This window comes from Rhinoderma darwinii, chromosome 13, assembly GCF_050947455.1.
Source record: "Rhinoderma darwinii isolate aRhiDar2 chromosome 13, aRhiDar2.hap1, whole genome shotgun sequence".
Classification (NCBI taxonomy): Eukaryota; Metazoa; Chordata; class Amphibia; order Anura; family Rhinodermatidae; genus Rhinoderma; species Rhinoderma darwinii.
Window position 1 is genome coordinate 12,881,298 of NC_134699.1, and position 25,201 is coordinate 12,906,498.

General features: G+C 38.9%; 1 protein-coding gene and 1 long non-coding RNA gene across 11 annotated transcripts in view; one reads left to right on the forward strand and one right to left on the reverse strand.

Annotated features, from left to right (window-relative positions):
- LOC142666727 (piezo-type mechanosensitive ion channel component 2-like) overlaps window positions 1-25,201 on the forward strand; it is a 224,171-nt gene that overhangs the window by 167,920 nt on the left and 31,050 nt on the right. For all 10 annotated transcript variants that reach the window (XM_075846886.1, XM_075846883.1, XM_075846882.1 and 7 more), the window contains 10 exons: window positions 503-679; window positions 777-920; window positions 1,117-1,317; window positions 1,546-1,750; window positions 4,692-4,793; window positions 22,507-22,672; window positions 23,347-23,590; window positions 23,809-23,905; window positions 23,985-24,147; window positions 25,057-25,146. In XM_075846886.1, coding sequence (XP_075703001.1) covers window positions 503-679; window positions 777-920; window positions 1,117-1,317; window positions 1,546-1,750; window positions 4,692-4,793; window positions 22,507-22,672; window positions 23,347-23,590; window positions 23,809-23,905; window positions 23,985-24,147; window positions 25,057-25,146 — 1,589 coding nt within the window. The remainder of the gene's footprint in view (window positions 1-502; window positions 680-776; window positions 921-1,116; window positions 1,318-1,545; window positions 1,751-4,691; window positions 4,794-22,506; window positions 22,673-23,346; window positions 23,591-23,808; window positions 23,906-23,984; window positions 24,148-25,056; window positions 25,147-25,201) is intronic.
- The window catches only part of LOC142666731 (uncharacterized), a 31,572-nt gene continuing 30,187 nt past the window's right edge, over window positions 23,817-25,201 (reverse strand). Inside the window, exon 3 of the long non-coding RNA XR_012851724.1 lies at window positions 23,817-24,266. This is a non-coding gene — a long non-coding RNA (uncharacterized LOC142666731). The remainder of the gene's footprint in view (window positions 24,267-25,201) is intronic.

Consider the following 25,201-nt stretch of genomic DNA (forward strand, 5'->3'; position numbering starts at 1 on the left):
GCGGAGCATCTTAAGCCACGCCTCTTTCCATTAGACCACACCCATTTCATAGAAGACACGCTCATTGTTGAACAAAGAGAAAAAAGTGTTAATAACAATTATTAAATGTGGTGCACGGCATGTGCGGCAGAATTCTGGCACCTTTTAGGTAGTAAATCTGCCCCAATATGTTAGAATTTTATTTTGTGTTGTTTTCTTGAAGGTCCTTTTATTCTTACAAGTCATTTTTATATTCTTAACTGTGACCATCGATAACCAGGAATCAGGTTCTATTAATGCTGAATTAATTAGGAGTTGGTTTGTGTGAGAGGGTTTAGCAGTCCTGTGAAGACCTAATCTTTACCTAAGTTTTATATTTTCTCTTTAACTATTAGGACAACCTAGTCCACGATTTAAGGACTTTAGTAACGATCCTCAATGTAGTTTTACATGTGAAATAGTTTGAGACCCCAGCTCTGTAGAATGTGTGTATTGATCCAAGTTATTCTTGAACGTCGGCCAGGTGTCTCTGATGAACTGCCTTTTCTACATGCCCTGGGTGTTTGCGTTGCCATACTCGCACCTCCGTCCATACGCTTCAAACATCTCGACTGTGTGGTCCTGCGTGATGGTCATCTGCAAAATGATGTATCAGTTGAAGTTTGTCAAACCACTAGAGTTTTCTTCAAATTGCACTGAGGTCGGTCTATTTCCGCTAGATAATACATTCCTGCTTCAATGGTTCATCCCTCTCTCTTTTAAAAAATAAATAACGTTGCACCTTTTTCTTATTTCAGGGCTTGTATCGCAATGGAAGTCTCTATAGTCCAACCTCAGAAGAGTTGCTACAGAAATCTATATTATATATTGCCCCTGTGGACCCTGCTTTGTGGTGTGGGGGACTTAGAAAATGTGCAGATAGTGTTTTACCCTGCATACAGGTAATTCCTGGTTCCATAGGTTCCCAAAACTTCCCAGATTTCTTCTTTTTTATTTTTGAATGAATTGACACAAGCAACATTTTCCTTACGTTTTCACCAGGAGTCCGTTCAAAATATTGGGTTACGGACATATATGTTGATGACTATGTATGGAAGAAGGCTACACTAATATTTGACTGCTTGTCTTCATCTATAGAACCATCTGACTGTCCTGGCACTGATGGCTATTGAGTCAACTGTGTATCGACACCAGCTCTATTATCGTGTACACAACAAGCTCACTACCCCTATTACCGGCAGCATTTTTGATAACATTACCCGCCAGAATCTTGATGACGGTGTTGTCAGTTGCCTCAAATACTTTGTCAATTATTTCTTCTACAAATTTGGAATGGAGGTGAGTTTTGGGATCAAGGCCATTTAGAAGGTACAAAGATAATTATGTTTGTCCAGAGTGGAGTTGTTGTGGGCAGCATCTTTTTCTATTTCTATAGTAGTTTTCATAATCATTGTGCAAGATTAATTTATTTCTCTTGAAACACATGTTTTTTTTCTTCAGTTTCCTGAACTGTAAGTTGGAGAATACATATATCAAATAAACTATAAGACCCTTTTTTTTTTTTAGGTTTGTTTTGTGATTGCAGTAAATGTTATTGGCCAGCGGATGGATTTTTACGCAGCATTGCACGCCGGCTGGCTGCTGTATTTGCTTTATCTGCGTCGTAGAAAAACGATTGCAGAAGTCTGGCCAAGGTACTGCTGCTTCATAGCCAGTTTTATGACTGTTCAGTATCTACTCTGCATTGGCATTCCTCCAGCATTCTGTACAGGTAATTTTATACTATTTATTTTATCATTGCCACTATCACATGTTGACCATAAGGGTCCTCTTACACGGCCCGACGTGGGCCGTGTAAATGAGCGCCAATAAACGAGATAGCTCATTGATCGGCACTCAGTTGCTCCTTTCACAAGGAGCAATGCATGGGGACGAGCGATCCTTACCACGATCGCTCGTCCCCCTTCATTTCCATCGTGTCAGCAGCACATCTCCCTGTTTACACTGGGAGAAGTGCTGCTGACAACAATAATATTTCATGCTGCATAAACGATATGATCAGCCGATGAACAAGCGTTTGCTCGTTGATCGGCTGATCGCTGACCTGTTTACACAGGTTCATATGAACACTCATTTGCCTGAAAATTTGCCTATGTAAAAGGGTCTTTAGGCACTTACTGGTGTCACCAAGTATAATGTAGCTGTTACTCTTTAGGCAAGTTTCACAGAGCCATAATGCAACCTCACATTAGGGTCCATATTACACCCAAACTTTTTGCAGTTTTACTGAACTGAATTTAGATCACTATGACACCATGTAGCTAGGTTCTCCAGCACCGAGGGCAAAGATTCAGTTTGGTGCCCCCCAAACCTCTTTCCCGACATCTCCTCCCCCCTCGCCGTGTTTGTTTTCTCTACCAATCAATGAGGTGTCATTTTTTTTTTCCACATTTTTTTTATGTGACTCTAGCATAAAGGCATTTGTACATTTTACAAGCAATATAGTTCTGTATACAACACCAGAACCAAGCTCATTACATATAGACAACACCAGAACAAAGCTCAGTACATATATACAGCGCCAGAACAAAGATCAGTACATATATACAGTGCCAGAACCAAGCTCAGTACATATACACAGCACCAGAACCAAGCTCAGGACATATATACAGCATCAGAACAAAGATCAGTACATATATACAGTGCCAGAACCAAGCTCAGTACATATATACAGTGCCAGAACAAGCTCAGTACATATATACAGTGCCAGAACCAAGCTCAGTACATATATACAGCGCCGGAACAAAGATCAGTAGATGAATACAGCTCAATTTAGTGCAACCCCTGCCGTATAGGTTTACACTAAATTGTATACAGCTCCCAGCATGGCCCAAATAATGGTAAGGATATGCTGGGAGATGTTGTTTCACAAAAAAAAGTCATACTATCCATTATCTTGCTGCAGATCATACAGTGACTACAGTGCTGCTGATTAGAGGCAGAATAAACATTTACATTAAGTAACTCACAGGTGAAGATCTCAGATTCTAGTTGTTCTTTTTCTATTTTTTTCTCCATCCGGTCCAGACCTCTGTGACGACTTCTTCCGGCCACAGGCCATTTCTGCAGTTTGCAACTCAGATGTCTTTAGCTTCTCACTTTTCAAACATTTCTACACCTATAAATAAAGATAAAGTTCTCATGGTGCCAGACACTGTGCCCCTAAATATAATAGCACCATACACTGTACCTCGAATTATATTAGCACCATACACTGTCCCTGATTATAATAGTGCCATACACTATGTCCCTCATTATAATAGCGCCATACCCTGCACCTCTAATTATAATAGCACCATACAGTGTCGCACACACAAACACACCGTGCCCCCTGTAGATAGTGCCCCCATAGAGCCCCATGTAGATAGTGCCCTACATAGATCCCCCTGCAAATAGTGACCCCATAGAGCCCCTGTAGATAGTGCCCCACATACAGCCCCCTGTAGATAGTGTCCCACATATAGCCACCCCTGTAGATAGTGCCCATATATAGCCACCCCTGTAGATAGTGCCCATATATAGCCACCCCTGTAGATAGTGCCCATATATAGCCACCCCTGTAGATAGTGCCCTATATATACCCGTCTGTGTATATAGAGCCCCACATATATCCCCCTCTGAAAATAGTGCCCCACATGTAGCCGCCCCTGTAACAAGTGCCCCACATATAGCCCCCTGTATATAGCCCACCCCTGTATATAGTGCCTCACATATAGCTCCCCCGATAGCGCTCCACATATAGCCCACCCCTGTATATAGCTCTAGCCCCTGTAGATAGAGCCGACCACTGTAGATAGATCCCCCCTGTAGATAATGTCACTCACATTTTTATTAAGATAAAAAAAACTTTACATCATCGCGCCGCTTGCGTCTATGAAGGATTCTTATTGGCAGGGCACTATGACTTGCCCTGTCAATCAGCACCTTTCAACGACGCAAGCGGCACAAAGAAGTAATCGCACTGCTTGAGTTGTGGAAAGCGCTGAACGGCCGGGCACGGAACATACCCGGCCATTCATCACCTATAGTGCAGGAGGGGGTGGCGGCGGCTGGTTTCAGTGGAGCCGTCGCCCCCTCAGAGAGGCAGCAGGCTGCCGTCATGGACAGTGGGACCCTGGCGCCCCCCCACCTTCCCTCTTAGTTGCGCCCGGGGCACATGCCCCGCCTGCCCTAGATATGCCCGTGTAAAGCACCACTAGAAATGTGTACTACATCCAACATAGCTGGCATTGTATACAGGTAGTATCTACAACAGTGGTCTCAAACCTGTAGCCCTCCAGCTGTTGCAAAACTACAACTCCCTAGCCTGCAGCTAGCAGAATATGTTGGGAATTGTAGTTTTACAATATCTGGAGAGCCTCTGGTTGGAAATCACTGCTCTACTACATCACATTCATCCTGTATAGACATCCTCTACGTCACCGCTTGCATTGTGCACATTTACTCATTACATTACAGCTGGTATTGTATGCATTTCATTCTCTTAAGCACAGTTGATGTTTTATACAGAGAATTTTCTGGCTCAATATACTGCAAAGTTTGTGTGCTCCATTTAATTTACTATTACATCCTACTTTATTATAGTACTACATTTTTGATGATACCCTGTGTGGCTGATATATTTCATTAATGTATTCTGTTTTTCTGTATAGATTACCCTTGGAGGACACTGCAACTTAAACCCAACTCAAACCTTATCAAGTGGCTGTATCTTCCTGACTTTGCCAAAAGCCCTGATCCAGTATTTTTGATTTGTATGTTGACTACTTTCATAATAAGCATTATATTGCAATGAAACCTACTCTTTTTTTCTTATTTGAGACAGTAATTCTGTCCTTGACACAGTTCATGCACATCATTGTACCTCTATTGTTTCTGTTGAGTTTATACTTTTTTTTTGTGTGTGTTAAGTGAATAGTCATCAATAGTCAAAAACATTCAGCAGTATGATTCTGTTTAATTGAATGTCATTATATGGTCTTGTTGAAAGATAATTGTGCTAATATAACATCCAGAGTTAGGTGACTGTAATCTTGTACTGACCCTGAGGTATAGTGACCTTAAATGACCATGAGGTATAGTGTGTATTATAGAGCCCTAAATGACCATGTTGTATAGTGTGTATTATAGAGCCCTAAATAAACCTGAGGTATAGTGTTTATTATAGAGCCGAAAAAGACCCTGAGGTATAGTGTGTATTATAGAGCCGGAAATGACCATGAGGTGTAGTGTGTATTATAGAGCCCTAAAAGACCCTGAGGTATAGTGTGTATTACAGAGCTCTAAATGACCCTGAGGTATGATGTGTATTATAGAGCCCTAAATGACCATGAGGTATAGTGTGTAATATAGAGCCCTAAATGACAATGAGGTATAGTGTGTATTATAGAGCCGTAAATAACCCTGAGGTATGATGTGTATTATAGAGCCCTAAATGACCATGAGGTATAGTGTGTATTATAGAGCCCTAAATGACAATGAGGTATAGTGTGTATTATAGAGCCGTAAATAACCCTGAGGTATGATGTGTATTATAGAGCCCTAAATGACCATGAGGTATAGTGTGTATTATAGAGCCGTAAATAACCCTGAGGTATAGAGTTAATTAAAGACCCCTAAATGACCCTGAGGTATAGAGTTAATTAAAGACCCCTAAATGAAACTAAGGTATAGGGTGTATTATAGAGCCCTAAATGACAATGAGGTATAATGTGTATTATGGAGCCCTAAATTACCCTGTGGTATAGTGTGTATTATAGAACCGGAAATTATGTATATTATAGAGCCCTTAATGACCGTGACGTATAGTCTGAATTATAGAGCCCTAAATGACCATGAGGTACAGTGTCTATTATAGAGCCGGAAATTACCCTGAAGTATATTGTGTATTATAGAACCCTAAATAACCATGAGGTATAGTGTGTATTATAGAGCCCTAAATGACCATGAGGTATAGTGTGTATTATAGAGACTTAAATGACCCTGAGGTATAGTGTGTATTATATTGCCCTAAATGACCATGAGGTATAGTGTAGATTATAGAGCCGGAAATGACCCTGAGGTTTAGTTTGTATTATAGAGCCCTAAATGACACTAAGGAATAGTGTGTATTATAAAGCCAGAAATTACCCTGAGGTACAGTGTGTATTATAGAGCCCTAAATGCCCCTGAGGTATAGTGTGTATTATAGAGCCCTAAATGACCCTGAGGTATAGTGTGTATTATAGAGCCCTAAATGACACTGACGTATATTGTGTATTATAAAGCCGGAAATAACCATGAGGTATAGTGTGTATTATAGAGCCCTAAATAAACAAGAGGTATAGTGTGTATTATACAGTCCTAAATGACCATGAGGTACAGTGTGTATTATAGAGCCCTAAATGACCATGAGGTATACTGTGTATTATAGAGCCCTAAATAACCATGAGGTATAGTGTGTATTATAGAGCCAGAAATTACCCTGAGGTATGGTGTGTAGTATAAAGCCGGAAATGACCATAAGGTACAGTGTGTATTATAGAGCCCTAAATGACCATGAGGTATAGTGTGTATTATAGAGCACTAAATGATCATGAGGTATAGTGTGTATTATAGAGCCCTAAATGATCATGAGGTATGGTGTATATTATAGAGCCCTAAATGATCATAAGGTATAGTGTGTATTATAGAGCCAGAAATTACCCTGAGGTATGGTGTGTATTATAGAGCCGGAAATGACCATGAGGTATAGTGTTTATTATAGAGCCGGAAATGACCATGAGGTATAGTGTATATTATAGAGCCCTACATTACCCTGAGGTTTAGTTTTTATTATAGAACCCTAAATAACCATGAGGTATAATGTGTATTATAAAGCCGAAAATGACCCTGAGGTTTAGTTTGTATTATAGAACCCTAAATAACCATGAGGTATAGTGTGTATTATATTGCCCTAAATGACTATGAGGTATAGTGTGGATTATAGAGCAGGAAATGACCATGAGGTATAGTGTGTATTATAGAGCCGGAAATGACCCTGAGGTTTAGTTTGTATTATAGAGCCCTAAATGACCCTGAGTTATAGTGTGTATTATGGAGGCCTAAATGACCCTAAGGTATAGTGTGTTTTATAGAGCCCTAAATGACCCTAAGGTATAGTTTGTATTATAGAGTCGGAAATGACCCTGAGGTACAGTGTGTATTTCAGAGCCATAAATGACCCTGAGGTATAGTGTGTATTATAGAGCCCTAAATGACCATGAGGTATAGTGTGTAATATAGAGCCCTAAATGACCTTGAGGTACAGTGTGTATTATAAAGCCCTAAATGACCCTGGGATATAGTTTGTATTATAGAGCCAGAAATGACCATCAGGTATAGTGTGTATTATAGAGCCCGAAATGACCCTCAGGTATAGTCTGTATTATAGAGCCGGAAATGACCATGAGGTATAGTGTGTATTATAGAGCCCTAAATGACCAAGAGGTATAGTGTGTATTATAGAGCCCTAAATGACCATGGGGTATAGTGTGTATTATAGAGCCATAACTGACCATGAGGTATAGTGTGTATTATAGAGCCAGAAATGACCCTCAGGTATAGTGTGTATTATAGAGCCGGAAATTATGTATATTATAGAGCTCTTAATGACCATGGGGTATAGTGTGTATTATAGAGCCATAAATGACCATGAGGTACAGTATGTATTATAGAGTCAGAAATTACCCTGAGGTATAATGTGTATTATAGAGCCAGAAATTACCCTGAGGTATAGTGTATATTATAGAGCCCTAAATGACAATGAGGTATATTGTGTATTATAGAGACCTACATGACCCTGAGGTATAGTGTGTATTATAGAGCCCTGAATGACCCTGAGGTATAGGGTGTATTATAGAGCCGGAAATGACCCTGAGGTATAGTGTGTATTATAGAGCCCTGAATGACCATGAGGTATAGTGTGTATTATAGAGCCGGAAATGACCATGAGGTATAGCGTGTATTATAGAGCCCTAAATGACCATGAGGTATAGCGTGTATTGTAGATACCGAAATGACCCTGAGGTATAGTGTGTATTATAGAGCCCTAAATGACCATGAGGTATAGTGTGTATTATAGAGCCCTAATTGATGATGAGGTATAATGTGTATTATGGAGCCCTAAATTACCCTGAGGTATAGTGTATATTATAGAACCGGAAATTATGTATATTATAGAGCCCTTAATGACCATGACGTTTAGTCTGTATTATAGAGCCTTAAATGACCATGAGGTACAGTATGTATTATAGAGCCAGAAATTACCCTGAGGTATAATGTGTATTATAGAGCCAGAAATTACCCTGAGGTATAGTGTTTATTATAGAGCCCTAAATGTCAATGAGGTATAGTGTTTATTATAGAGCCCTAAATGACCATGAGGTATATTGTGTATTATAGAGACCTACATGACCCTGAGGTATAGTGTGTATTATAGAGCCCTGAATTACCCTGAGGTATAGGGTGTATTATAGAGCCGGAAATGACCCTGAGGTTTAGTGTGTATTTTAGAGCCCTGAATGACCATGAGGTATAGTGTGTATTATAGAGTCGGAAATTACCCTGAGGTATAGTGTGTATTATAGAGCCCTAAATGACCATGAGGTATAGCGTGTATTGTAGATACCGAAATGACCCTGAGGTATAGTGTGTATTATAGAGCCCTAAATTACCATGAGGTATAGTGTGTATTATAGAGCCAGAAATGACCCTGAGGTATAGTGTGTATTATAGAGCCCTAATTGATGATGAGGTATAATGTGTATTATGGAGCCCTAAATTACCCTGAGGTATAGTGTATATTATAGAACCGGAAATTATGTATATTATAGAGCCCTTAATGACCATGACGTTTAGTCTGTATTATAGAGGCTTAAATGACCATGAGGTACAGTGGTTATTATAGAACCAGAAATTACCCTGAAGTATAGTGTGTATTATAGAGCCCTAAATAACCATGAGCTATAGTGTATTATAAAGACCTAAATGACCCTGAGGTATAGTGTGTATTATATTGCCCTAAATGACTATGAGGTATAGTGTGGATTATAGAGCCGGAAATGACCATGAGGTATAGTGTGTATTATAGAGTCGGAAATGACCCTGAGGTTTAGTTTGTATTATAGAGCCCTAAATGACCCTGAGGTATAGTGTGTATTATAGAGCCCTAAATGACCCTAAGGTATAGTGTGTATTATAGAGCCCTAAATGACCATGAGGTATAGTGTGTAATATAGAGCCCTAAATGACCTTGAGGTACAGTGTGTATTATAGAGCCCTAAATGACCAAGTGGTATAGTGTGTATTATAGAGCCCTAAATTACCATAAGGTGTAGTGTGTATTATAGAGCCCTAAATTACCATGAGGTATAGCGTGTATTATAGAGCCAGAAATGACCCTCAGGTATAGTGTGTATTATAGAGCCCTAAATGACAGTGAGGTATAGTGTGGATTATAGAGCAGGAAATTACCATGAGGTATAGCGTGTATTATAAAGCCCTAAATGACCCTGGGATATAGTTTGTATTATAGAGCCAGAAATGACCATCAGGTATAGTGTGTATTATAGAGCCCGAAATGACCCTCAGGTATAGTGTGTATTATAGAGCCGGAAATGACCATGAGGTATAGTGTGTATTATAGAGCCCTAAATGACCAAGAGGTATAGTGTGTATTATAGAGCCCTAAATGACCATGGGGTATAGTGTGTATTATAGAGCCCTAACTGACCATGAGGTATAGTGTGTATTATAGAGCCAGAAATGACCCTCAGGTATAGTGTGTATTATAGAGCCGGAAATTATGTATATTATAGAGCTCTTAATGACCATGGGGTATAGTGTGTATTATAGAGCCATAAATGACCATGAGGTACAGTATGTATTATAGAGTCAGAAATTACCCTGAGGTATAATGTGTATTATAGAGCCAGAAATTACCCTGAGGTATAGTGTATATTATAGAGCCCTAAATGACAATGAGGTATAGTGTTTATTATAGAGCCCTAAATGACCCTGAGGTATAGTGTGTATTATAGAGCCCTAAATGACCCTGAGGTATAGTGTGTATTATAGAGCCCTAAATGACCAAGTGGTATAGTGTGTATTATAGAGCCCTAAATTACCATAAGGTGTAGTGTGTATTATAGAGCCCTAAATTACCATGAGGTATAGCGTGTATTATAGAGCCAGAAATGACCCTCAGGTATAGTGTGTATTATAGAGCCCTAAATGACAGTGAGGTATAGTGTGGATTATAGAGCAGGAAATTACCATGAGGTATAGCGTGTATTATAAAGCCCTAAATGACCCTGGGATATAGTTTGTATTATAGAGCCAGAAATGACCCTCAGGTATAGTGTGTATTATAGAGCCCTAAATGTCCATGGGGTATAGTGTGTATTATAGAGCCCTAACTGACCATGAGGTATAGTGTGTATTATAGAGCCAGAAATGACCCTCAGGTATAGTGTGTATTATAGAGCCGGAAATTATGTATATTATAGAGCTCTTAATGACCATGGGGTATAGTGTGTATTATAGAGCCATAAATGACCATGAGGTACAGTATGTATTATAGAGTCAGAAATTACCCTGAGGTATAATGTGTATTATAGAGCCAGAACTTACCCTGAGGTATAGTGTATATTATAGAGCCCTAAATGACAATGAGGTATATTGTGTATTATAGAGACCTACATGACCCTGAGGTATAGTGTGTATTATAGAGCCCTGAATGACCCTGAGGTATAGGGTGTATTATAGAGCCGGAAATGACCCTGAGGTATAGTGTGTATTATAGAGCCCTGAATGACCATGAGGTATAGTGTGTATTATAGAGCCGGAAATGACCATGAGGTATAGCGTGTATTATAGAGCCCTAAATGACCATGAGGTATAGCGTGTATTGTAGATACCGAAATGACCCTGAGGTATAGTGTGTATTATAGAGCCCTAAATGACCATGAGGTATAGTGTGTATTATAGAGCCCTAATTGATGATGAGGTATAATGTGTATTATGGAGCCCTAAATTACCCTGAGGTATAGTGTATATTATAGAACCGGAAATTATGTATATTATAGAGCCCTTAATGACCATGACGTTTAGTCTGTATTATAGAGCCTTAAATGACCATGAGGTACAGTATGTATTATAGAGCCAGAAATTACCCTGAGGTATAATGTGTATTATAGAGCCAGAAATTACCCTGAGGTATAGTGTTTATTATAGAGCCCTAAATGACAATGAGGTATAGTGTTTATTATAGAGCCCTAAATGACCATGAGGTATATGGTGTATTATAGAGACCTACATGACCCTGAGGTATAGTGTGTATTATAGAGCCCTGAATTACCCTGAGGTATAGGGTGTATTATAGAGCCGGAAATGACCCTGAGGTTTAGTGTGTATTTTAGAGCCCTGAATGACCATGAGGTATAGTGTGTATTATAGAGTCGGAAATTACCCTGAGGTATAGTGTGTATTATAGAGCCCTAAATGACCATGAGGTATAGCGTGTATTGTAGATACCGAAATGACCCTGAGGTATAGTGTGTATTATAGAGCCCTAAATTACCATGAGGTATAGTGTGTATTACAGATACAGAAATGACCCTGAGGTATAGTGTGTATTATAGAGCCCTAATTGATGATGAGGTATAATGTGTATTATGGAGCCCTAAATTACCCTGAGGTATAGTGTATATTATAGAACCGGAAATTATGTATATTATAGAGCCCTTAATGACCATGACGTTTAGTCTGTATTATAGAGCCTTAAATGACCATGAGGTACAGTGTGTATTATAGAACCAGAAATTACCCTGAAGTATAGTGTGTATTATAGAGCCCTAAATGACCATGAGGTATAGTGTGTATTATAGAGCCCTAAATGACCATGAGGTATAGTGTGTATTATAGAGCCCTAAATGATCATGAGGTATAGTGTATATTATAGAGCCCTAAATGACCCTGAGGTTTAGTTTTTATTATAGAACCCTAAATAAACATGAGGTATAGTATGTATTATAAAGCCGAAAATTACCCTGAGGTTTAGTGTGTATTATAGAGCCCTAAATAACCATGAGCTATAGTGTATTATAAAGACCTAAATGACCCTGAGGTATAGTGTGTATTATATTGCCCTAAATGACTATGAGGTATAGTGTGGATTATAGAGCCGGAAATGACCATGAGGTATAGTGTGTATTATAGAGTCAGAAATTACCCTGAGGTATAATGTGTATTATAGAGCCAGAACTTACCCTGAGGTATAGTGTATATTATAGAGCCCTAAATGACAATGAGGTATATTGTGTATTATAGAGACCTACATGACCCTGAGGTATAGTGTGTATTATAGAGCCCTGAATGACCCTGAGGTATAGGGTGTATTATAGAGCCGGAAATGACCCTGAGGTATAGTGTGTATTATAGAGCCCTGAATGACCATGAGGTATAGTGTGTATTATAGAGCCGGAAATGACCATGAGGTATAGCGTGTATTATAGAGCCCTAAATGACCATGAGGTATAGCGTGTATTGTAGATACCGAAATGACCCTGAGGTATAGTGTGTATTATAGAGCCCTAAATGACCATGAGGTATAGTGTGTATTATAGAGCCCTAATTGATGATGAGGTATAATGTGTATTATGGAGCCCTAAATTACCCTGAGGTTTAGTGTGTATTATAGAGCCCTAAATAACCATGAGCTATAGTGTATTATAAAGACCTAAATGACCCTGAGGTATAGTGTGTATTATATTGCCCTAAATGACTATGAGGTATAGTGTGGATTATAGAGCCGGAAATGACCATGAGGTATAGTGTGTATTATAGAGTCAGAAATTACCCTGAGGTATAATGTGTATTATAGAGCCAGAACTTACCCTGAGGTATAGTGTATATTATAGAGCCCTAAATGACAATGAGGTATATTGTGTATTATAGAGACCTACATGACACTGAGGTATAGTGTGTATTATAGAGCCCTGAATGACCCTGAGGTATAGGGTGTATTATAGAGCCGGAAATGACCCTGAGGTATAGTGTGTATTATAGAGCCCTGAATGACCATGAGGTATAGTGTGTATTATAGAGCCGGAAATGACCATGAGGTATAGCGTGTATTATAGAGCCCTAAATGACCATGAGGTATAGTGTGTATTATAGAGCCCTAATTGATGATGAGGTATAATGTGTATTATGGAGCCCTAAATTACCCTGAGGTATAGTGTATATTATAGAACCGGAAATTATGTATATTATAGAGCCCTTAATGACCATGACGTTTAGTCTGTATTATAGAGCCTTAAATGACCATGAGGTACAGTATGTATTATAGAGCCAGAAATTACCCTGAGGTATAATGTGTATTATAGAGCCAGAAATTACCCTGAGGTATAGTGTTTATTATAGAGCCCTAAATGACAATGAGGTATAGTGTTTATTATAGAGCCCTAAATGACCATGAGGTATATTGTGTATTATAGAGACCTACATGACCCTGAGGTATAGTGTGTATTATAGAGCCCTGAATTACCCTGAGGTATAGGGTGTATTATAGAGCCGGAAATGACCCTGAGGTTTAGTGTGTATTTTAGAGCCCTGAATGACCATGAGGTATAGTGTGTATTATAGAGTCGGAAATTACCCTGAGGTATAGTGTGTATTATAGAGCCCTAAATGACCATGAGGTATAGCGTGTATTGTAGATACCGAAATGACCCTGAGGTATAGTGTGTATTATAGAGCCCTAAATTACCATGAGGTATAGTGTGTATTACAGATACAGAAATGACCCTGAGGTATAGTGTGTATTATAGAGCCCTAATTGATGATGAGGTATAATGTGTATTATGGAGCCCTAAATTACCCTGAGGTATAGTGTATATTATAGAACCGGAAATTATGTATATTATAGAGCCCTTAATGACCATGACGTTTAGTCTGTATTATAGAGCCTTAAATGACCATGAGGTACAGTGTGTATTATAGAACCAGAAATTACCCTGAAGTATAGTGTGTATTATAGAGCCCTAAATGACCATGAGGTATAGTGTGTATTATAGAGCCCTAAATGACCATGAGGTATAGTGTGTATTATAGAGCCCTAAATGATCATGAGGTATGGTGTATATTATAGAGCCCTAAATGATCATGAGGTATAGTGTATATTATAGAGCCCTAAATGACCCTGAGGTTTAGTTTTTATTATAGAACCCTAAATAAACATGAGGTATAGTATGTATTATAAAGCCGAAAATTACCCTGAGGTTTAGTGTGTATTATAGAGCCCTAAATAACCATGAGCTATAGTGTATTATAAAGACCTAAATGACCCTGAGGTATAGTGTGTATTATATTGCCCTAAATGACTATGAGGTATAGTGTGGATTATAGAGCCGGAAATGACCATGAGGTATAGTGTGTATTATAGAGTCAGAAATGACCCTGAGGTTTAGTTTGTATTATAGAGCCCTAAATGACCCTGAGGCATAGTGTGTATTATAGAGCCCTAAATGACCCTAAGGTATAGTGTGTATTATAGAGCCCTAAATGACCATGAGGTATAGTGTGTAATATAGAGCCCTAAATGACCTTGAGGTACAGTGTGTATTATAGAGCCCTAAATGACCAAGTGGTATAGTGTGTATTATAGAGCCCTAAATTACCATAAGGTGTAGTGTGTATTATAGAGCCCTAAATTACCATGAGGTATAGCGTGTATTATAGAGCCAGAAATGACCCTCAGGTATAGTGTGTATTATAGAGCCCTAAATGACAGTGAGGTATAGTGTGGATTATAGAGCAGGAAATTACCATGAGGTATAGCGTGTATTATAAAGCCCTAAATGACCCTGGGATATAGTTTGTATTATAGAGCCAGAAATGACCATCAGGTATAGTGTGTATTATAGAGCCCGAAATGACCAAGAGGTATAGTGTGTATTATAGAGCCCTAAATGACCATGGGGTATAGTGTGTATTATAGAGCCCTAACTGACCATGAGGTATAGTGTGTATTATAGAGCCAGAAATGACCCTCAGGTATAGTGTGTATTATAGAGCCGGATATTATGTATATTATAGAGCTCTTAATGACCATGGGGTATAGTGTGTATTATAGAGCCATAAATGACCATGAGGTACAGTATGTATTATAGAGTCAGGAATTACCCTGAGGTATAATGTGTATTATAGAGCCAGAAATTACCCTGAGGTATAGTGTATATTATAGAGCCCTAAATGACAATGAGGTATAGTGTTTATTATAGAGCCCTAAATGACCATGAGGTATATTGTGTATTATAGAGACCTACATGACCCTGAGGTATAGTGTGTATTATAGAGCCCTGAATGACCCTGAGGTATAGGGTGTATTATAGAGCCGGAAATGACCCTGAGGTATAGTGTGTATTATAGAGCCCTGAATGACCATGAGGTATAGTGTGTATTATAGAGCCGGAAATGACCATCAGGTATAGTGTGTATTATAGAGCCCGAAATGACCATGAGGTATAGCGTGTATTGTAGATACCGAAATGACCCTGAGGTATAGTGTGTATTATAGAGCCCTAAATGACCATGAGGTATAGTGTGTATTATAGAGCCCTAATTGATGATGAGGTATAATGTGTATTATGGAGCCCTAAATTACCCTGAGGTATAGTGTATATTATAGAACCGGAAATTATGTATATTATAGAGCCCTTAATGACCATGACGTTTAGTCTGTATTATAGAGCCTTAAATGACCATGAGGTACAGTGTGTATTATAGAGCCCTAAATGACCATGAGGTATAGTGTGTATTATAGAGCCCTAAATGACCATGAGGTATAGTGTGTATTATAGAGCCCTAAATTATCATGAGGTATGGTGTATATTATAGAGCCCTAAATGATCATGAGGTATAGTGTATATTATAGAGCCCTAAATGACCCTGAGGTTTAGTTTTTATTATAGAACCCTAAATAAACATGAGGTATAGTATGTATTATAAAGCCGAAAATTACCCTGAGCTTTAGTTTGTATTATAGAACCCTAAATAACCCTGAGGTATAGTGTGTATTATAGAGCCCTAAATAACCATGAGCTATAGTGTATTATAAAGACCTAAATGACCCTGAGGTATAGTGTGTATTATATTGCCCTAAATGACTATGAGGTATAGTGTGGATTATAGAGCCGGAAATGACCATGAGGTATAGTGTGTATTATAGAGTCGGAAATGACCCTGAGGTTTAGTTTGTATTATAGAGCCCTAATTGACCCTGAGGTATAGTGTGTATTATAGAGCCCTAAATGACCCTAAGGTATAGTGTGTATTATAGAGCCCTAAATGACCGTAAGGTATAGTTTGTTTTATAGAGCCAGAAATTACCCTGAGGTATTAGTGTGTATTATAGAGTCGGAAATTACCCTGAGGTATAGTGTGTATTTCAGAGCCATAAATGACCCTGAGGTATAGTGTGTATTATAGAGCCCTAAATGACCATGAGGTATAGTGTGTAATATAGAGCCCTAATTGACCATGAGGTATAGTGTGTATTATAGAGCCCTAAATTACCATGAGGTATAGTGTGTATTATATTGCCCTAAATGACCCTGAGGTATAGTGTGTATTATAGAGCCGGAAATGACCCTGAGGTATAGGGTGTATTATAGTGCCCTAAGTGACCATGACGTATAGTGTATTATAGAGCCCTAAATGACAATGAGGTATAGTGTATATTATAGAGCCATAAATGGCCCTGGGGTAGTGTGTATTATAGAGCCGTAAATAACGCTGAGGTATAGAGTTAATTAAAAACCCCTAAATGACCATGAGGTATAGTGAGTATTATAGATCCATAAATGACCATGGGGTACAGTGTGTATTATAGAGCCAGAAATTACCCAGAGGTATAGTGTGTATTATAGAGCCGGAAATTACGCTGAAGTATAGTGTGTATTATAGAGCCCTAAATGACCTTGAGGTATAGTGTGTATTATAGAGCCCTAAATGACCATGAGGTATAGTGTGTATTTCAGAGCCATAAATGACCCTGAGGTATAGTGTGTATTATAGAGCCCTAATTGACCATGAGGTATAGTGTGTATTATAGAGCCCTAAATGACCCAATGGTATACTGTGCATTATAGAGCCGTAAATGACCATGAGGTATAGTGTGTATTATAGAGCCCTAAATGACCATACGGTGTAGTGTGTATTATAGAGCCCTAAATTACCATGAGGTATAGCGTGTATTATAGAGCCAGAAATTACCCTCAGGTATAGTGTGTATTATAGAGCCCTAATTGAACATGAGGTATAGTGTGTATTATAGAGCGGGAAATTATGTATATTATAGAGCCCTTAATGACCATGACGTAAAGTGTGTATTATAGAGCTGGAAATTACCCTGAGGTATAGTGTGTATTATAGAGCCCTAAATGACCCTGAGATATAGTTTGTATTATAGACCCGAGAAATGACCCTCAGGTATAGTGTATTGTAGAGCCGGAAATGACCATGAGGTATATTGTGTATTACATAGTTACATAGTTACATAGTTAGTACGGCTGAAAAAAGACACATGTCAATCAAGTTCAACCAAGGGAAGGGAAAAGGGAAGGAAAAATTTCTACACATAGGAGCTAATATTTTTTTGTTCTAGGAAATTATCTAACCCTTTTTTAAAGCCATCTACTGTCCCTGCTGTGACCAGCTCCTGCGGTAGGCTATTCCATAAATTCACCGTTCTTACTGTAAAGAAGCCTTGTCGCCTCTGCAGCTTGAACCTTTTTTTCTCCAGACGGAGGGAGTGCCCCCTTGTTTTTTGAGCGGGTTTTACAAGGAACAGGATATCACCATATTTTTTGTATGTGCCATTAATATATTTATATAAGTTAATCATGTCCCCCCTTAGTCGTCTTTTTTCAAGGCTAAATAGGTTTAATTCTTTCTATCTTTCCTCATAACTTAAATTCTCCATGCCCCTTATTAGCTTCGTTGCTCTTCTTTGTATTTTTTCCAACTCCAGGGCATCCTTTCTATGAACTGGAGCCCAGAACTGAACTGCATATTCTAGATGAGGCCTCACTAATGCTTTGTAAAGTGGCATTATTACATCCCTGTCCCGCGAGTCCATGCCTCTTTTAATACACGACAATATCCTGCTGGCCTTTGAAGCAGCTGATTGACACTGCATGCTGTTATTGAGTTTATGATTTACAAGTACACCCAGATCCTTCTCAACAAGTGAATCCGCCAGTGTAGCGCCCCCTAGGACATATGATGCATGCAGGTTGTTGGTACCCAGATGCATAACTTTACATTTATCTACATTAAACTTCATTTGCCAAGTGGACGCCCAAACACTTAGTTTGTTTAAATCTGCCTGTAATTCATGAACATCTTCCATAGTCTGAACTATATTACATAGCTTGGTGTCATCTGCAAAAATAGAAATAGTGCTATTAATCCCTTCCTTTATATCATTAATAAATAAGTTGAATAATAGTGGTCCCAGCACTGAACCCTGGGGTACACCACTTATAACCGGTGACCATTCAGAGAAGGAATCATTGACCACAACTCTCTGGATACGGTCCTTGAGCCAATTCTCAATCCAATTACAAACTATATTTTCTAAACCTATAGTCCTTAATTTACCCATTAGGCGTCTATGGGGGACAGTGTCAAATGCCTTTGCAAAGTCCAAAAACACTAAATCCACAGCGGCCCCTCTGTCTAGACTTCTGCTCACCTCTTCATAAAAACAGATTAGGTTAGTTTGACAACTTCTGTCCTTAGTAAAACCGTGCTGGCTGTCACTTATAATGCTATTTATTGTCACATAATCCTGTATATAGTCCCTCAATAGCCCCTCAAACATTTTCCCCAGAGACCTAAATGACCCTGAGGTATAGTGTGTATTATAGAGCCCTGAATGACCATGAGGTATAGTGTGTATTATATTGCCCTAAATGACCATGAGGTATAGTGTGGATTATGGAGCCGGAAATGACCCTGAGGTTTAGTGTGTATTATAGAGCCCTTAATGACTCTGAGGTATAGTGTATATTATAGAGCCATAAATGACCCTGAGGTATAGTGTGTATCATAGAGCCCTAAATGACCCTGAGGTTTAGTTTGTATTATAGAACCCTAAATGACACTGACGTATATTGTGTATTATAGAGCCGGAAATGACCATGAGGTATAGTGTGTATTATAGAGCCCTAAATAACCATGAGGTATAGTGTGTATTATAGAGCCCTAAATAACCATGAGGTATAGTGTGTATTATAGAGCCCTGAATGACCATGAGGTATAGTGTGTATTATAGAGCCCTAAATAACCATGAGGTATAGTGTGTATTATAGAGCCGGAAATGACCCTGAGGTATAGTGTGTATTATAGAGCCCTAAATGACAATGAGGTATAGTGTGTATATAGAGCCGTAAATGGCCCTGGGGTAGTGTGTATTATAGATACAGAAATGACCCTGAATGATGATGAGGTATAATGTGTATTAAGGAGCCCTAAATTACCCTGAGGTATAATGTGTATTATAGAACCGGAAATTATGTATATTATAAAGCCCTTAATGACAATGACGTATAGTCTGTATGATAGAGCCATAAATGACCATGAGGTACAGTGTGTATTATAGAGCCGGAAATTACCCTGAAGTATAGTGTGTATTATAGAGCCCTGAATGATCTTGAGGTATAGTGTTTATTATAGAGCCCTAAATGACCATGAGGTATAGTGTGTATTATAGTGCCAGAAATTACCCTGAGCTATGGTGTGTATTATAGAGCCCTAAATGACAGTGAGGTATAGTTTGTATTATAAAGCGGGAAATTCTGTATATTATAGAGCCCTTAATGACAATGACGTATAGTCTGTATTATAGAGCAATAAATGACCATGAGGTACAGAGTGTATTATAGAGCCAGAAATTACCCTGAGGTATAGTGTGTATTATGGAGCCGGAAATTACCCTGAAGTATAGTGTGTATTATAGAGCTCTAAATGACCTTGGGGTATAGTGTTTATTATAGAGGCCTAAATGTCCATGAGGTATAGTGTGTATTATAGAGCCTCAAATGACCATGAGGTATAGTGTGTACTATAGAGCCCTTTAGGACCATGAAGTATAGTGTGTATTATAGAGCCCTAAATGATTATGAGGTATGGTGTGTATTATAGAGCCCTAAAAGACCATGAGGTATAGCGTGTATTATAGAGCCCTAAATGACCATGAGGTATAGTGTATATTATAGAGCCCTAAATGACCCTGAGGTATCGTGTGTATTATAGAGCCCTAAATGACCATGAGGTATAGTGTGTATTATAGAGCCAGAAATGACCCTCAGGTATAATGTGTATTATAGAGCCGGAAATTATGTATATTATAGAGCCCTTAATGACCATGAGGTATAGTGTGTATTATAGAGCCATAAATGAACATGAGGTACAGTGTGTATTATAGAACCAGAAATTACCCTGAGGTATAGGGTGTATTATAGAGCCAGAAATTAGCCTGAGGTATAGTGTATAATGTAGAGCCGGAAACGACCCTAAGGTGAAGTTTGTATTATAGAGCCCTAAATGACAATGAGGTATAGTATTTATTGTAGAGCCCTAAATGACAATGAGGTATAGTGTTTATTATAGAGCCCTAAATGAACATGAGGTATAGCGTGTATTGTAGATACCGAAATGACCCTGAGGTATAGTGTGTATTATAGAGCCCTAAATTACCATGAGGTATACTGTGTATTATAGAGGCCTAAATTACCATGAGGTATAGTGTGTATTATAGAGCCCTAAATTACCATGAGGTATAGTGTGTATTATAGAGCCCTAAATTACCATGAGGTATAGTGTGTATTACAGATACAGAAATGACCCTGAGGTATAGTGTGTAATATAGAGCCCTAATTGACCATGAGGTATAGTGTGTATTATAGAGCCCTAAATTACCATGAGGTATAGTGTGTATTATAGAGCCCTAAATGACCATGAGGTATAGCGTGTATTATAGAGCCCTAAATGACCATGAGGTATAGTGTGTATTATAGGGTCCTAAATGACCCTGAGATATACTGTGCATTCTAGAGCCCTAAATGACCATGAGGTACAGTGTGTATTATAGAGCCCTAAATGACCATGAGGTATAGTGTGTATTATAGAGCCCTAAATGACCATGAGGTATAGCGTGTATTATAGAGCCAGAAATGACCCTCAGGTATAGTGTGTATTATAGAGCCCTAATTGAACATGAGGTATAGTGTGTATAGAGCGGGAAATTATGTATATTATAGAGCCCTTAATGACCATGACGTAAAGTGTGTATTATAGAGCTGGAAATTACCCTGAGGTATAGTGTGTATTATAGAGCCCTAAATTACCATGAGGTATAGTGTGTATTATAGAGCCCTAAATGACCATGAGGTATAGCGTGTATTATAGAGCCCTAAATGACCATGAGGTATAGTGTGTATTATAGGGTCCTAAATGACCCTGAGATATACTGTGCATTCTAGAGCCCTAAATGACCATGAGGTACAGTGTGTATTATAGAGCCCTAAATGACCATGAGGTATAGTGTGTATTATAGAGCCCTAAATGACCATGAGGTATAGCGTGTATTATAGAGCCAGAAATGACCCTCAGGTATAGTGTGTATTATAGAGCCCTAATTGAACATGAGGTATAGTGTGTATAGAGCGGGAAATTATGTATATTATAGAGCCCTTAATGACCATGACGTAAAGTGTGTATTATAGAGCTGGAAATTACCCTGAGGTATAGTGTGTATTATAGAGCCCTAAATGACCCTGAGATATAGTTTGTATTATAGACCCGAGAAATGACCCTCAGGTATAGTGTGTATTATAGAGCCTGACATGACCATGAGGTATGGTGTGTATTATAGAGCCCTAAATTACCATGAGGTATAGTGTGTATTATAGAGCCAGAAATGACCATGTGGTATAGCGTGTATTGTAGAGCTCTAAATGACCATGTGGTATAGTGTGTATTGTAGAGCTCTAAATGACCATGAGATATAGTGTGGATTATAGATCCGGAAATGCATTTACAGTTTTTCTGGCTGTTACTGCCAACTCACCTGTGGTCCAATAATCCAGTGACTTGTGCTGCCCTGCACTCCAGGAGAGTTCGTTTTCCTTTATTATATTACTGTACAAAGACTACACCTCACAGAATGCAGATCATCACTGCACCAGCAGAATAGTATGGAAAATATGATCTTATACACTTGCACAATTTTGGATGAGAATTAACTATAGACATGTTGTAACGCAGGATCAATGCTAAAAATAATATAATAGTATTTATACAGTTATTAAACTTTTATATAGATTGCATATTGCATCTGGATTTATATTGTATAACATGCTCTTCTTCATTCTTGTCCAGATGATGCCATGCTGCTGCTCCTTGCTTCTCTGCAGTGGCAGGTATTTGAGGATGAGAACTTGGCTTGTGTGCGAATGCTAGCTGGTGATAACATTGAGATTAGTAAAGATTTGGATCCAGGAGATTTGAGCCAGTATAGCCCTGTACCCAACTTCCTCCACTGCAGGTGAATACTGACCGGCATACGTGGCTTCTAAAAGCTCCATTTTCAGTTGTTTTTGCATCTAAAATGTATTATCCATTGTTAGGCCAGTTTCACATGAGCGTAATAGGCCTGTAATACAGACGCAAATCCCGGCCTGACCGCGGGTCTGTTATCCCGAACGAACAGCATCACAGTTGATAGTTCAGGTTAACAGACCTGCGGTCGGTCTGGGATTTGTATCCGTAATATGGATGCAGAAATCCGCCTGTATGCCATTAAGGCCAGTTTCATATAAGCGTCAGACAGGTGGCACCTAAAATAAAGAATTGTCTCATGTCACAGATTCTTGGGACTGTCAAATAACTAAATTTATAGGTCAGCAATAGAGATATTTTAGAAGATATGTGAATAGCTTTGCCATTGACTCTTTTCCTTGCAGCAGAAGACTCCTAATCCAGAATAGAGGTCTTAGTTTCATGCAATTTGGGGTTCCCACATCGGGGCTTATTTTCTATTTACCATGTGTGGAGGGAATTACAGATGTAGCGTTTTAGTGTTGTATGATACATGCTGTAGAATAATGGAGCAGCTTTATTACAATTTAGTCACATTTGTGGAGTATTGACCTGTACGTTTCTTCTACAACAAAGCGCAAACGTCACTAACATCACATATGTTTGCTGTATTCTATGCAGGTCCTATCTGGATATGGCTAAGGTGGTGGTTTTCAGTTACCACTTCTGGTTTGTGCTGTGTTTGATTTTTATCACTGGTACGACCCGCATAAATATACTGTGTATGGTATACCTGATGGCCTGTTTCCATTTCATGCTGTTTGGCGGGAGCCTTCTGTTAAAACCAGTCCGTCATATTCTGAAGTTGTGGGACTATCTCATTACCTACACAGCTTTCGTAATCACCATGAAAAACCTTCTTTCAGTAAGTATTCAAAAATGGATGTTGGCGTTTCCAATTTAAAGGTAACACAACCTATTCTGAAAACCCATCCGCATCCCTGTGTAGTTTAGTTGTTGGTTTGATTAACAATTAAACATCCGCGTTTATACATTTCTGACTATTGGTTCAAGATATGAATTACATCAATGGAAAATGAAGAACCAAACAGTTCATGACGTTTTTTTAATTTATTTTTCCAGGTTGGGGCATGTGCCTATCTGGATAAACTGATGAAGAATAACTGTTGGCTCATCCAGACATTTAGTATGTTCTGCACGATCAAAGGATACGACCTGAGTAAGTTTGAGTTCTTCGACAAATGTGGTACTTTATTGAATCCTTTGTGAAACTTCATCATTAACACCTTGTCTTACAGATATCCCATCTGATGAGTCATGTGAACTGCCAGAAAATGAAGCCGGAGTTGTTTGGGATGCAATCTGTTTTACATTCCTTTTGATCCATCGTCGTGTGTTCTCCAGCTATTACTTCCTCTATGTGGTAGCAGATCTGAAGGCTTCTAAACTCCTGGCTTCAAGGTATGACTTCTCTGTCACATGGTTTTAATTTACCTCCATATGTTGACTAAAGGTCCTTCTAAACTGGGCGATTATCAGGCACTTGAGTGTTCATATAACGCTCGTTCCCGATCATTGACCTGTGTAAAAAGGGCAGCGATCAGCAGATGAACCAGCAAATGCTCATTCATCAGCTGATTGTATCGTTTTAAAAACCTGAAATTTTATCGTTGTTGGCAGCACATCTCCCAGTGTAAACAAAGAGACGCGCTGCCGACATGATAATAATGTATGGGGATGAGCGATCGGAGAAACGAGCGCTCATCCCCATCCACAGCTCCTTGTGACAGGAGAAAATGAGCTGTCTCGTTGCATCGGCCAAAATTGGCTGGTGTAATAAGACCTTTAATGTTTTAATTGTACTTCAAAACACAGTGGAGGTAGTCAAATTGTAGAATTCCTTTCTTAGATTGAGGCCACACAGCCGATCTGCTGATAGGTCCGACATCTCTAACCCACAAACGTTCAGCTAAGCGAGAGATTTGTGTTTTCTACAGATAGTGTCATTGTCTTTGGTTAATTTAAAGTTGTCCGATACTATAAATAAATGGCAATACAGAGGTTGGACAGGGATGTAGTTTGGGGGCGTCTGGCTAGGCATGTGATCAAGGTGCTGGCTGCCAGGAAGGTGCTAAAAAGCCGCTTTGCATTGACCAGGATATTTCGATACAGGACTAGGTTAGCGAACTGGATCTTGGTCTGGGTGAAGAAAAGCCTACCTGTGACTGGGATGGAATCAGAACTGAGTGCAGATTGCTTGTCTACTGCCCATACTAACTACAAGTCATGTACTGTGAAATGTCAGTAGCAACCAATGGAAGCTTTTTTTTATTATTATTTTTGTCTGTTTCTCTTTGTCAAAACACCTAGAGGAGCTGAGCTGTTTGAAGAAAAAATGAAGAAAGTAGTGGCCGTACGTCTAGAAGAGGAGAAAAAATGTGGCCAGGCAATGAAAAAACAGTATGTGCTAACTAATGTGTGATATGATTATTCTGCTAGAGCTGACATGTAAATC